Source organism: Hemibagrus wyckioides, linkage group LG17 (genome assembly GCF_019097595.1).
Source record: "Hemibagrus wyckioides isolate EC202008001 linkage group LG17, SWU_Hwy_1.0, whole genome shotgun sequence".
Classification (NCBI taxonomy): domain Eukaryota; kingdom Metazoa; phylum Chordata; class Actinopteri; order Siluriformes; family Bagridae; genus Hemibagrus; species Hemibagrus wyckioides.
Window position 1 is genome coordinate 2,661,710 of NC_080726.1, and position 15,044 is coordinate 2,676,753.

At 41.1% G+C, this 15,044-nt stretch overlaps 1 protein-coding gene across 5 annotated transcripts in view; it reads left to right on the forward strand.

Annotated features, from left to right (window-relative positions):
• kifap3b (kinesin-associated protein 3b) overlaps positions 1 to 8,720 on the forward strand; it is a 35,876-nt gene extending 27,156 nt beyond the window's left edge. For all 5 annotated transcript variants that reach the window (XM_058414384.1, XM_058414386.1, XM_058414383.1 and 2 more), the window contains exons 19-20: positions 4,244 to 4,310; positions 8,177 to 8,720. In XM_058414384.1, coding sequence (XP_058270367.1) covers positions 4,244 to 4,310; positions 8,177 to 8,255 — 146 coding nt within the window. In that variant the 3' untranslated portion in view covers positions 8,256 to 8,720. The remainder of the gene's footprint in view (positions 1 to 4,243; positions 4,311 to 8,176) is intronic.
• Positions 8,721 to 15,044: the final 6,324 nt, after the last annotated feature.

Consider the following 15,044-nt stretch of genomic DNA (forward strand, 5'->3'; position numbering starts at 1 on the left):
CACTTGTATCCGGGATCTCGTCCTTTCGCTCATGACCCAAAGCTCATGACCTTAAGTGAGAGTAGGAACGTAGATTGACTGGTAAATCGAGAGCTCCGCCTTTCGGCTCAGCTCCTTCTTTATCACAACAGACCGGTACATAGACCGCATTGCTGCTGCAGCTGCACTAATCCATCTGTCAATCTCATGCTCCATCCTTCCCTCACTCGTGAACAAAACCCAGAGATACTTAAACTCCTCCACTTGAGGGAGGAACACCCCTCCAACCTGGAGGGGACAAACCACCTTTTTCCGGTCGAGAACCATGGCCACGGATTTGGAGGTGCTGATCCCCATCCCAGCTGCTTCGCACTCAGCTGCAAACTGCCCCAGTGCATGCTGTAGGTCCTGGCTCGAAGGAGCCAACAGGACAACATCATCTGAAAAAAGCAGAGATGAAATCCTGTGGTCCCCAAACCGGACTTCCTCCAGCCTCTGGCTGCGCCTAGAAAATCTGTCCATAAAAATAATGAACAGAACCAGTGATAAAGGGCAGCCCTGCTGGAGTCCAATGTGCACTGGGAACAGGTCTGACTTACAGCCGGCAATGAGAACCAAGCTCCTGCTCTGGTCATACAGAGACCGAACAGTCCTTTACAGAGGACCACGGACCTTCATAATCCCAGAGCACCTCCCACAGAATGCCACGAGGGACATGGTCAAATGCCTTCTCCAAGTCCACAAAACACATGTGGACTGGTTGGGCAAACTTCCATGAACCCTCAAGCACCCTGTGGAGGGTATAGAGCTGGTCCAGTGTTCCACAACTAGAACGAAAACTGCATTGTTCCTTCTGAATCTGAGGTTCGACTAAAGGTCGGACTCTCCTCTCCAGTACCCTGGAATAGACTTTCCCTGGGAGGCTGAGAAGTGTGAGCCCCCTATAGATAACACACCCTCCGATCCCCCTTCTTAAAAAGAGGGCCCACCACCCCAGTTGCCCAGTCCAGAGGCACTGTCCCTGACCGCCACTCTATGTTGCAGAGACGTGTCAGCCAAGACAGCCCCACAACATCCAGAGACTTAAGGTACTCAGGGCGAATCTCATCCACCCCCGGTGCCTTGCCACCGAGGACCTGCTGGACTACCTCAATGACTTCAGCTTGGGTGATGGATGAATCTACCTCTGAGTCCTCAGCCTCTGTTTCCTCTATGGAAGGTGTGTCAGTGGGGTTGAGGAGCTCCTCGAAGTATTCCTTCCACCATCCGACAATATCCCCAGTAAAGGTCAGCAGCTCTCCACCTCCATTGTAAACAGTGTTGGTGGAGAGCTGCTTACCCCTTCTGAGGTGCCGGACGGTCTGCCAGAATCTCCAAGAGGCCGACCGATAGGCCTTCCCCATGGCCTCACCGAACTCCTCCAGCTCTTATCTGCTGCCTCCGGGGTCCCACGAGCCAACCAGGCTCGATAGGACTCCTTCTTCAGCTTGACTGCATCCCTTACTTCCAGTGTCTACCACTGGGTTCGGGAATTGCCTCCACGACAGGCACCAGAGACCTTACGGCCACAGCTCCGGATAGCTGCGTCAACAATGGAGGAGGAGAACATGGTCCACTCAGACTTAATGTCCCCAACCTCCCTCGGAATCTGGTCAAAACTCTTCCGGAGGTGGGAGTTGAAGACCTCTCTAACAGAGGGTTCAGCAAGACATACACTATATTGCCAAAAGTATTCGCTCACCCATCCAAATAATCAGAATCAGGTGTTCCAATCACTTCCATGGCCACAGGTGTATAAAATGAAGCACCTAGGCATGCAGACTGTTTTTACAAACATTTGTGAAAGAATGGGTCGCTCTCAGGAGCTCAGTGAATTCCAGCGTGGAACTGTGATAGGATGCCACCTGTGCAACAAATCCAGTCGTGAAATTTCCTCGCTCCTAAATATTCCACAGTCAACTGTCAGCTGTATTATAAGAACGTGGAAGTGTTTGGGAATGACAGCAACTCAGCCACGAAGTGGTAGGCCACGTAAACTGACGGAGTGGGGTCAGCGGATGCTGAGGCGCATAGTGCGAAGAGGTCGCCAACTTTGTGCAGAGTCAATCGCTACAGACCTCCAAACTTCATGTGGCCTTCAGATTAGCTCAAGAACAGTGCGCAGAGAGCTTCATGGAATGGGTTTCCATGGCCGAGCAGCTGCATCCAAGCCATACATCACCAAGTGTAATGCAAAGCGTCGGATGCAGGGGTGTAAAGCACGCTGCCACTGGACTCTAGAGCAGTGGAGACGCGTTCTCTGGAGTGACGAATCGCGCTTCTCCATCTGGCAATCTGATGGACGAGTCCGGATTTGGCGGTTGCCAGGAGAACGGTACTTGTCTGACTGCATTGTGCCAAGTGTAAAGTTTGGTGGAGGGGGGATTATGGTGTGGGGTTGTTTTTCAGGAGCTGGGATTGGCCCCTTAGTTCCAGTGAAAGGAACTCTGAATGCTTCAGCATACCAAGACATTTTGGACAATTCCATGCTCCCAACTTTGTGGGAACAGTTTGGAGCTGGCCCCTTCCTCTTCCAACATGACTGTGCACCAGTGCACAAAGCAAGGTCCATAAAGATATGGATGACAGAGTCTGGTGTGGATGAAGTTGACTGGCCTGCACAGAGTCCTGACCTCAACCCGATAGAACACCTTTGGGATGAATTAGAGCGGAGACTGAGAGCCAGGCCTTCTCATCCAACATCAGTGTGTGACCTCACAAATGTGCTTCTGGAAGAATGGTCAAAAATTCCTATAAACACACTCCTAAACCTTGTGGACAGCCTTCCCAGAAGAGTTGAAGCTGTTATAGCTGCAAAGGGTGGACCGACGTCATATTGAACCCTATGGATTAGGAATGGGATGTCACTTAAGTTCATATGCGAGTCAAGGCAGGTGAGCGTATACTTTTGGCAATATAGTGTATCAAACAGACCCTCACAATATGTTTGGGCCTGCCAAGCCTGTCCGGCATCCTCCTCTGTAAGCCGATCCAACTCACAACCAGGTAGTGATCAGTTGACAGCTGAGCCCCTCTCTTCACCCGAGTGTCCAAGACATATGGCCGAAGGTCAGATGACACGACCACAAGGTCGATCATCGACCTCCGGCCTAGGGTGTCCTGGTACCATGTGTACTGGTGAGCACCCTTATGCTTGAACATTGTGTTTGTTATGGGCAAACCATAACTAGCACAGAAGTCCAATCCTCCCAATCACGCCCCTCCAGGTAACACTGTCATTGCCCACATGGGCGTTGAAGTCCACTCTCTTGTTTACCGGGGAAAACTCCAACACATGGCAGCTGAGCTGGGGGGCTATAAGCAAGCCCACCCCAGCCCACCGCCTCTCACCATGAGGCAATCCAGAGTAGTAGAGGGTCCAACCTCTTTCAAGGAGTTGGGTTCCAGAGCCCAGGCTGTACGTGGAGGCGAGCCCGACTATCTCTAGCCGGTACTGCTCAGCCTCCCCCACCAGCTCAGGCTCCATCCCCCTCAGTGAGGTGACATTCCATGTCCCAAGAGCCAGATTCTTTAACCAAGGTTTGGGTCGCCGAGGCCCCCGCCCATGACTGCTACCCAAATCACATAGCACCAACCCCTTCTGTTCCTTCCTGCGGGTGGTGGGCCTACGGGAAGACAGGCCTATGTTGCTTTTTCGGGCTGTACCTCGGCCACCAGGCGCTCACCTGTGTGCCCCAGCCCCAAGCCTGGCTCTAGGGTGGGGCCCCGGTAACGCCAATCTGGGCGACATAACGGTCCTTGTTCTTTTGTTGCTCTTAAGGGGATTTGAACTGCTCTTAGTCTGACCCATCACCTAGGACCCGTTTGCCTTGGGAGACCCTACCAGGAGCACTAGGCCCCCAACAACATGGCTCCTAGGCTCATTCAGGTACTCAAACCCCTCCACCACAATAAGGTGGTGGTTCAGGGAGGGGATAATTCTTTAGTTAAATACAAAAATAGAAAACACTGAGAGTGAACAATATTATTGTCCCAAAAATGTAATCTGGTTGAATGACACATTATTATCCTGATTAAATAATCAAAAAGTTAATAACTGGATCAGTAATTAAATATATTTTTAATAGTGTGTATTGTTTGGATTGTGTGTGTGTTTGTTCCTGTGAAGATTCAGATTTAGAGAGGAAGTGTCTCTGCTGGGTTCCTGTCCCTGATGTTTGTTTCTCTCTGTATTGTGTGTGTGTGTGCATGTGTGTGGTCACAGATGGGATGACTTCTGATGCAGGTCTGAGTCCGGACCCGTACGCTCAGTATGGAGACTTTAGCGCATGGTGAGTTAAACACAGATTTATCATCATCCATCAAAGAAACACACAAATCTCTCTCTCACACACACACACACACACGTCTAAAGTCCATCATGGTTCTGTGAAATTCTGCTTTTCTCTTTCTGTAGGAAAATAAACGTGGTTTAAATCCCAGCCGGGCTAAAAGCATTCCACATCTCACACACACACACACACACACACACACACAAAGTCACACATCATCCCCTCTGCACACATCCATCTCTGTCTCCCTCACTCCTCCTCAAACTTACACAGAGCTGAGCTGAGAAAACAAACACTGATAACACACACTCATAGCTCTCACTTTGATAACACACACTAACAGCTCTCGCTCTGATGACACACACTCACAGCTCTCGCTCTGATAACACACACTAACAGCTCTCACTCTGATAACACACACTAACAGCTCTCGCTCTGATAACACACACTCACAGCTCTCGCTCTGATAACACACACTCACAGCTCTCGCTCTGATAACACACACTCACAGCTCTCGCTCTGATAACACACACTCACAGCTCTCGCTCTGATAACACACACTCGCAGCTCTCACTTTGATAACACACACTAACAGCTCTCACTCTGATAACACACACTAACAGATCTCGCTCTGATAACACACACTCACAGCTCTCACTCTGATAACACACACTCACAGCTCTCGCTCTGATAACACACACTAACAGCTCTCGCTCTGATAACACACACTAACAGCTCTCGCTCCGATAACACACACTAACAGCTCTCGCTCCGATAACACACACTCACAGCTCTCGCTCTGATAACACACACTAACAGCTCTCGCTCTGATAACACACACTAACAGCTCTCGCTCTGATAACACACACTAACAGCTCTCGCTCTGATAACACACACTAACAGCTCTCGCTCCGATAACACACACTCACAGCTCTCGCTCTGATAACACACACTAACAGCTCTCGCTCTGATAACACACACTCACAGCTCTCGCTCTGATAACACACACTCACAGCTCTCGCTCTGATAACACACACTCACAGCTCTCGCTTTGATAACACACACTCACAGCTCTCGCTTTGATAACACACACTCACAGCTCTCGCTCTGATAACACACACTAACAGCTCTCGCTCTGATAACACACACTAACAGCTCTCACTCTGATAACACACACTCACAGCTCTCGCTCTGATAACACACACTAACAGCTCTCTCTCATAACACAAACTCGCAGCTCTCGCTCTGATAACACACACTAACAGCTCTCTCTCATAACACAAACTCGCAGCTCTCGCTCTGATAACACACTCACAGCTCTCACTCATAACACACACTCAGAGAGAGATAGAGAGACAGACAGACAGACAGACAGACAGAGAGAGACACTGAGTCATGTTCACTTTTTAGAATAGTAAAAACATAGCTGAGTTTAAAGTTTATTTTTTATAGGCTGTCACTCTGACTTCCTGTGACACACACACACACACTCTCTCTCTCTCTGTTCTCACACTCAGTCAGGTGATATTCTGGATTTTAATTGGCCGGAAACATGCCTCCACTCCTCAGTGTGGAAATCTCGAAACTCACTCGAGCACGCAGAACATTGAGAACAATTACATCATTAAATAAACAGCAGATAAATTATCATTTCTCGGCAGAAATCAGCAGAACACGTGGCATTTCTTCAGTTCTACGGCTCTGTCACACAGACACACAGTACTTAACTCAATTCCTGCAGCGAGTCGATTAAAAATGAATCACTTTCTTGCATTTGATTCACCTCCTGCAGCGAGTCAATTTGGAAATGAATCACTTTCTCGAACTTGATTCACTTCCTGCAGTGAGTCCATTTAGAAACGAATCAATTTCTCGCTTTTGATTCACTTCCTGCAGTGAGTCCATTTAGAAACGAATCAATTTCTCGCATTTGATACACACTCGCAGCTCTTTTTCTGATAATACACACTCGCAACTCTCGCTTTGATAGCACACACTCGCAGTTCTCGCTCTGATAACACACGCTCACTTCCCGCAGCGAGTCGAATCACTTTCTCGCATTTGATTCGCTTTGTTCAGACGCTCTTACTCCCTGTTTTGTGTATTTCTGCTTATCGGGATGAATCGTTTTTAAATCTGCCATAACATTTACAATAATTTATGCAACATTTTGTGTTTTCACTGAATCGCAGCTCGCAAACTTCCGAATCATTAACCTTTGATTTCAAGCTGAAGTCAGGAAGTCGTGAATCCCACGTTCCGACTCGTACGACTCATCTTTCATTATCCTGAGCTGTGAGCGCACACGTGTTCACGACCCTGTAATGGCTCTGGTTCCAGACCGGCGTTCTTGCCACGCTTCTTTCTATCGTTCGTGGTAGAAAACCTCATCAAGTATGGGGATATGATATTGTAGCATAGCATCTAGCCGTGTGTTCTTTCTAGTCCCAAATCGCTTCCAGTAATCAGTTACAGAAACCCACCATTTCTGTAACTGATTACTGGAAGCGATTTGGGACTAGAAAGAACACACGGCCTCCAAAACCAGATCCGCATCAGCAAACATTTTCCCTTTTAAAATACATATCGCTCCAGTTTTTCCAGCCTAACAAACAACCCGCCTCTTTTATACGAATCCTTCCCAGAAGCTCCCTCAACACCAGCGCCATTGTTCGCACGCGTCCGTCGGCACGTCAGACCCCGAAAACTCCCCCATCGGATCGTCGAGGGCTGACGTTAAACACTCTGATGGGCTCTGTCTGTCTCTCTTTAAAAAACTTTCCACAGTCGTCTTCATTGTTTTACTCATGGGGATAAAAAAAACGTCCAGGAGACTGGCACGCAATACGGAGCTTTCGGTATTTCGAAGGCGAGAGTTTGGGAGAAATGAATCAGTGCTCGATTTGTTCGGTCTGGAATAGTGACCATGAGTAACTAAGCTGGGTGTTTTTACAAATTGATTTGATGTCACTTGCTGAACTCGGGAATGACGAGACCATCCCGAGTTCCCAAATAGGAATTTCCGACTTAAAGCAGCGTTTTCTTTTCCTACTTGGAAGTCGTAAATTATGAGTCAGGAGTCAGATTCGAATACACACAGTGCCGTAACCTGTCTCTGATAAAAGCCAGACCTTTTGGCAATTAGTACAACACAATACTCTTGTGTCCATAAAACCAAATGAGCACCAGGTGCACTCATTGCCGTATATTTTCTCCGGTTGCGTACACGGCTTGTATCTCATTACCGATAATCTAGGATTTAGTTCATTCCAGTTGTGCCATACAAATTACTGTAATGATTTATGTCTGGTCTAACCGGTTAACATTTTAATTCCCAAATCGGTTTAGACAATAAAGTATTCGGGTTAAGGCGAAGCGTCTGTGTGGAGGGTGGCTACGACTTATCACCATCGCAGGCACTGAGGATGATGCAGAAGATGATGAAGACGTGTGTTTTTCCCTCTGTTGGAGAACCTTACACAGAATTTTACTGGTTGAAGATAAAATTTCAGCTGCTTTTTAGATGAACAAGCACTTGGAGCATCTCAGAGAGCAGAAATGGGTTTGATATCAACATTTACTTTGAAGATACAAAAATTTGTGTGGAAAAAAACAACCGGAACTTTTCTATGAATATATGAACCCCTAATAGGCTAAAATACAGAAATCCTTCAGGAAACACTACAAATTCTTAATGTCCTGAGTGTCTACTTTCATATGAGCTTCATATTAACCTCCACTTATCCAGCTTGCTTCTAGCACGCAGATAAAATCTCAGCTGACTGAAGTAAAAGATCGCCATCTAGTGAGAGTATACCTTCCCGACTCATCCCACCTCTTACCTGCACTAATCTCTCTCTCCACAGCAACGGATCGAATGGCCGCCCTGCCACCGCCTACGGGTTTCGCCCAGACGAGCCGTTCTACCACCGGGTCTCCAGCTAGAGGAAGGAATACAATCATCTCTCATACCTACAGTCCACTTCCACACCATGCTGAGTCCAGAATGAGACGTCCACCTTATGAAAAACCCCAGATCCCTCCTGTAATCGGAGATTTGGTGATAAACACACTCATAACTCTTATGAAAACAGTTTAGGTTTATGAGAGGTCCAGAATAGGTTACTATTATTATTATTATTATTATTATTATTATATATTGACTTTTTTTTTTTATTAAAAAAGGAGTTCTGAATAAAACATCCAGATTAAAAAGGAATTCAGATTAAAAGATCCAGATTATCACAAATTCAGATTAAATTATTCAAATAAAAAAAAGGGCTTCAATTTAAGCATCCAAATGATGAGATGAGAACATCCCGATAAAAAAACAAAAAACATCCAGATTATGAGAAATCCATCTTAATATATTCAAATTAAAAATAGGACTTCAGATAAAAACATCCAGATTATGAGAAGTCCATCTTAATATATTCAAATTAAAAATAGGACATCAGATAAAAACATCCAGATTATGAGAAATCCAGATTATAAAAAATCCGGATTAAGTTATCTTGTTTAAAATGTGAAGTTCATAAAAACATTCAGATTATGAGAAATCCAGATTAAGATTCGAATTAAACTTCAATTTAGGATTTACAAATTAGGAAAAGTTTAAGATCTGGATTATAAAACATCCAAATGAGGCGATATCCAGATTAGGAAAAGCAGAAACAGGATTATGTGTTTATCCAGTTCTATTTTTGTCCTGCTTTTCCTGGTGAGTGCCACAGTCTAGAGTCTAGATTAAAATATTCATGACCTAAACTCTGGACATCGTGATCCACTAAAAAAGATCCAGATGAAAACATATGTGAACAGAAGTGGACCTAAAAACCTTCCAGATTAGAATGAGGTCCAGATTAGAACCTCCAGGATTAAATAGATAGAAATTTCTCTTTCGTTTCTAGAACTTTCTTTGGGTGTTATTCAGCATCACTGACGCGGGATCAGTGTTAGTGCTCAGATTAACCCCGCTGAACGGTTCTTCAGTGTAATTTTAGGATATTTATATTATTTATACAAGATTTTGAAAGTCACTTTAATTGAGGATTAGTTTTGAACTGACTGCACTTTAATTTTTTATAGCATTAATTCCACTTTATCTCTTTACTCAGTACTTGAATATGCTAATAGTCACTTTTTTTTGGTCGGTGGATTGAACCAGTCATTGTGTTTATCTTGCCAAAATCAAACATATTAAATGTTAATAGATTAATAATAAGGGTTAGTGATGAAATAACACACACACACACACACACACACACACACACACACACACACACACACAGACTTGACCTAGACACACTCTGTATCTTTGACAGCACTGAAACCAGTTAATGATTTGTTAGCGGATTTTAAACACTAGCTATCTAGATAATTAGCTTATCTAATATTAATGTTACTTCACTGATAGCCAAGTTCAATAACAACCTATATAACATTGTGGAAATTAAATAGAAAAAAAAACAACAATGCTAAATTTAATGCTGAGATCATTTGGATTAGCAAATATTCCATCATTAGCCTGGTGTATTAGCCTAGCATGTAGAGAATTACTACGTGGTTGATGACAGTGACTGACAACCTGAGCCATGTGGATATACGACCTTTCCTGTAGCAGCGTTTCAGACATTATGTTGATCTTCCACTCTTTCTACTCGCAATATTTTTTACTGCAGATTTATTTCATTGCACTCTGTTGGGAAAAAATGTTAGCGCTTTATAATGTAGCTCGCTTTCTCTATCTTTTTTATCCAAGTGTTCCTTAGAATGACAGCCTGTGTTTTAGTTTAATTTAAGACGTTACATTCTGACAGCTCGACAAAAAGCGACCCGCTCTTAAACGTGATCATAAACACGTTCCAGCTGTGATCTACAGAATAAAAGTCTCCCTGCACTGAGAAATGAAAAATGTGAATAAATAAATATGTTCAACTGAAACTGGCTTTTGGACTGATTGCTTATAGAAAGTGGCTCCTTGTGTTCCTGGGAGTTTAAAACATCAGTTTAACCCTTTCATGCATCATATTTATGCTGGTTTAGAGACAGATTACGGCTGTTTCAAGAAAACAAATTTGCTCTGAATCACTAGAATTTTTTACTGTAATGTAACATAATTATCCTGATTTCTGAATGCAGAGTCTCTCCTTCTTCTCCTTCATCTTCATCTTATTAACACTGGACTTTACTGGAACATTAATTTATCCATCTTTATATTTTTATATCAATAATAATAATAATAATGCTAATAAGATGAAGAAGAAGGAGAGACTCTGCATGAACATCATAGCTATTTTTAAAACTTTATTTTTATTTAACTTAATGTTAATTCAGTTTTATTTTTATTATATATATATATATATATATATACCATATCTAATAATCCTAAATATAATATATAATATAACATTAAATATAATATAAAAATAAATTAGCCTGATGTTTCAGCAAACTCGTAGCTATCCAATAATTCTAAACTGTATCCATTTTCTTTTTTTTTCTTTTCTTTTTTTTATATTTCTTTTTTAATTTAGAATAGTTTAATTTTTTTTGTTTTCAACTTTTCAGACCTGAATATTAACATTATACAGTACAAAGTTTTACCCTTATTTTATTTATTATTATTATTTCTCAGTGTTCCTACACATGGTGTACAATCCAATTAAAAATGTAAGCAATATTTAAAAAAATAAATAAATAAAAAGATTTCAGCTTGTAGAACGCTATTTAACGGGTTATATGTTTATAAGATTTATACCTGAAAGAGTTAAATTTTATTTTACACAGAGTCCAGAGACATCCTTGGTGTGTGACTGCACAGACTTATATATATTATAAAAATGGTTATAAATTATGCCAAAATACAGAATTCTGAGCTGTTTTTAAAACATTATTAAACCTTTATTTTAGCCTGGAAGATGAAGATGAAGATGAATAAAAAGAAATAGAAATAAGCTAAATAATAATAATAATAATAATAATGAGAAGTAATAGATACTGTATTGTTTCCTTCATTTGTGATATCTTCACTATCCATTTATGAGAGCAGCTTTCTCAAGATTCTTTTATTGTCTCTATACTCAGTACAGCAAAACTAGAGCAGTCCTTCCAGTGCAATTCACATAGAATTTGGTCATATAATTTCATTTTAAGAATGGAAATAAGAGTAAAAACAACAACAACAAAAAACAACGACTGCTGTCAAGGTGAGAGTAGTAAACAAGTCAATTAATGTAAGATGTATAAGGTATAAAAAAAAATGTAAATATTTTATATAGATAGAAATTCATTTATATTTATATTTATTTAGAAACATATTCATATTTTTAAAAAATTATTGCACAATTCAAAGTCAAACGTAGGGATTTGCACATAATGAGAAGGTATTAAAATAAAATTATTAAAATAATTAAATAATGTATTAAAGGTATTAAACTAATTAAAATATGATAATATTAAAATAATTCCTTAATAGAGTTTTAAATCTACTATTTTGTGTGATTCTGACTAAATGATATTTAGTTCAAGGATCTGCTGTTTAATAGCTTTAGATTCATTTCTGTAAATATTTATTTGTTATAATAATCAGCTTTTTTCATTATTATTATTATTATTATTATTATTATTATTATTATTATTATATGAAAAATGCATACAGTCTTTAAAACCTCAACCGAGCGTCCATTTTTTTTCAGGATCTAACTGTTAATTCACGTGGCATGTTTGATGAAATGAGTGTGTTCTTACTAATTCTATATAATGAAGGGTTCGTGGAACAGGATTTAGGATTTCAGCTCCGGCTTTGCGGTGGATCACATTAACAAATCATGTCTAATAAAATCTCACACTTTTCCACTCCAAATGTTTCCAGACAGATCGTTAGATGATAAAGTTGATCAGGAGCAAGAAGATCCTCGTAGTCGTAATTTAAGATCGAATTAAATGAGAAGAATTGAATTTTTTTTTACTTGTCTGATTTTTTTTATTATGTAATATTTGGATTCTTCTGAGATGGGATTAGACGATTATCCCCTGGGGTGCAGGACGTGTGTTTAGACTGTAAGATGAGACTTTGTGTACATAGAGAAGTGTATAAAATATATAAGGAAGGTCCGGATTCCAGGATATAAGTCGATTTTTGATCATCTGAAGTTGGATTTTATTTTTAACTCCAGAGGAAATAATGTCTCGTCTCTTTGGTGCTCTTCTTCTGTGCTGCTTTCTGCCGGCTGTGGGTGAGTAACAGGGATGAGGGATGAGGATAAGGGTCAGTTGTAAGGTTAGAATTCACTAGACTTGGGCTTTTTGTCCCCGGGGGGGGGGGCGGTCATGGGGCTGTTACAGTGTGTTTAATGTACTGGGATGGAAATGTTGATGTCATGTTAAAATGAAATAAATAATTCTAGTTTAAAAAAAATCATTAAAAAAATTGTATAAGTTGCTTAAAAATAAAAATAAATTTCCTTATTTGTAAGTTGCTTAAAAAAAATTAAAAAATAAATAAAATGTAATTTCCTCATTTGTGAGTCGCTGAAAAAAATATCTGCATAAAAAAAATAGCAACTTTATTTTCTACTGCAAAAACAATGACCAATATACTGAATTAAGCAAATATTAGTACTGAAATACTAATTCCATGGTTTAGTAATTATTAGGCTACTACTTTGAATCTGGTATTTAATAATAAAAAAAATTAAAAATAATAAATAATAATAAAAATAATAATGATAATACATTTTATTCATAGGTGCCTTACTAGTCACTAAAGTTCACCATACAAATTCAAACAAGTAATAAGTAATAAAATAGCAGTATAAAACAATATTTTTAAAAAACAGTGTCAGTTGACAAACATAAAGGATTTATGTATCTATTTATTGAATTATTTTATGTATGTATGTATGTATGTATTTATTTATTTTATTTTTTATTTTTTTGTCCCATTACAGTGCCTCTGTTTTGTTACAAGTGTGTGGTTCCTGCTGTCACGCCTCTTCCTCGGGACTGTATCCATATCCCTACACTTTGTCCTTCAGGACAGAGATGTCTCTCCAGCAGGGCCACTGCACAGAAAGGTTACACCGCATTACTGACCCCTGCACAGATACTGACCCCTGCACAGATACTGACCACCGCACAGATACTGACCACCGCACAGATACTGACCACCGCACAGATACTGACCCCTGCACAGATACTGACCACCGCACAGATACTGACCACCGCACAGATACTGACCGCCGCACAGATACTGACCACCGCACAGATACTGACCACCACACAGATACTGACCACCGCACAGATACTGACCCCTGCACAGATACTGACCCCTGCACAGATACTGACCGCTGCACAGATACTGACCACCGCACAGATACTGACCACCACACAGATACTGACCTCTGCACAGATACTGACCACTGCACAGATACTGACCACCACACAGATACTGACCGCTGCACAGATACTGACCACCGCACAGATACTGACCGCTGCACAGATACTGACCACCGCACAGATACTGACCACCACACAGATACTGACCGTTGCACAGATACTGACCACTGCACAGATACTGACCACCACACAGATACTGACCCCTGCACAGATACTGACCACCGCACAGATACTGACCACCACACAGATACTGACCGCTGCACAGATACTGACCGCTGCACAGATTTATTACATTTTATTATTAATGTAGGTTTTGGTTTTTGTTGTTGCCTGGAAATTCTAAAATCAGCATTTGCGTGTGATGCAGTGATGCAGCTTCCTCTTAACAGCTTCATGAAGTTATTATCCTGTCACGAACAATTCTAGCTGTGTTCAAGCAACATTGTCAATTTATTATTACTTATTTTAAAAAATTATTCTCAAATTAAATCCCAAATACGAGTCTCTCTGTAATTAAAAAGAAAGTCTTGCTGACTGATGATACGCAGCACTGACACTGGAGACTCCTTCCACCAATTTTATATAAACTTCACCTAAGTTTATTATACAGAAGTTTTACTTTGTTAAAAAAAAGCATCCTTGTAAAAATATCTTTATTATATAAGGATTAGATTATATGGAGTGTAAAAGTCTCTGTGCTACCATGGCAACGATAAAGTATTATTGCGAGTGTTTTAATATAAACCTGTGGTTTGCATCACTGTTAGAGCTCATAAAAAAATAAATTAAACCTTCTGACCAATCAGAATCCAGAATTCACCAGAGACGTGGTGTCACTGAATATTCTGAAGTCACGAGTCGGTAAATGTACAGAAACAATGACGTTAAACAGTTTTAACTGGTTAATTTACAGCATTGCTAAGCAAACCAGATCTATGCTAACATCCTGTAGAAGTGTGTAAGATGATTAGCTTTACATTTTTGGTCCTCAGGTGATTTTCAGGTGGTCCTGCGTGAGAAGACTTGTGCTCTCCCGGCGATGTGTGGGGTCACTGGACAGAAGATTTTAATGGGTTTAAACTTCACCTTCACCACCGAGTGCTGCGACTCAAACCTGTGTAACGGAGCTGCTGTCCCTCAGAGTATCTTTTCCGTCAGTGCTCTGCTCTGTCTTCTTCTTCCGCTTGTATTTTACATCTGAACCTAAAATGCTTTTCCTGAGAAACAAGATCTGATTTTTGTACATTTCATTAAGTGAGTCGGTTTCAACATATAGAAATGTACTATTTCTTTAGTGAACACTTGAAATGGTGATTGAAACTTCTCCAACTTCTC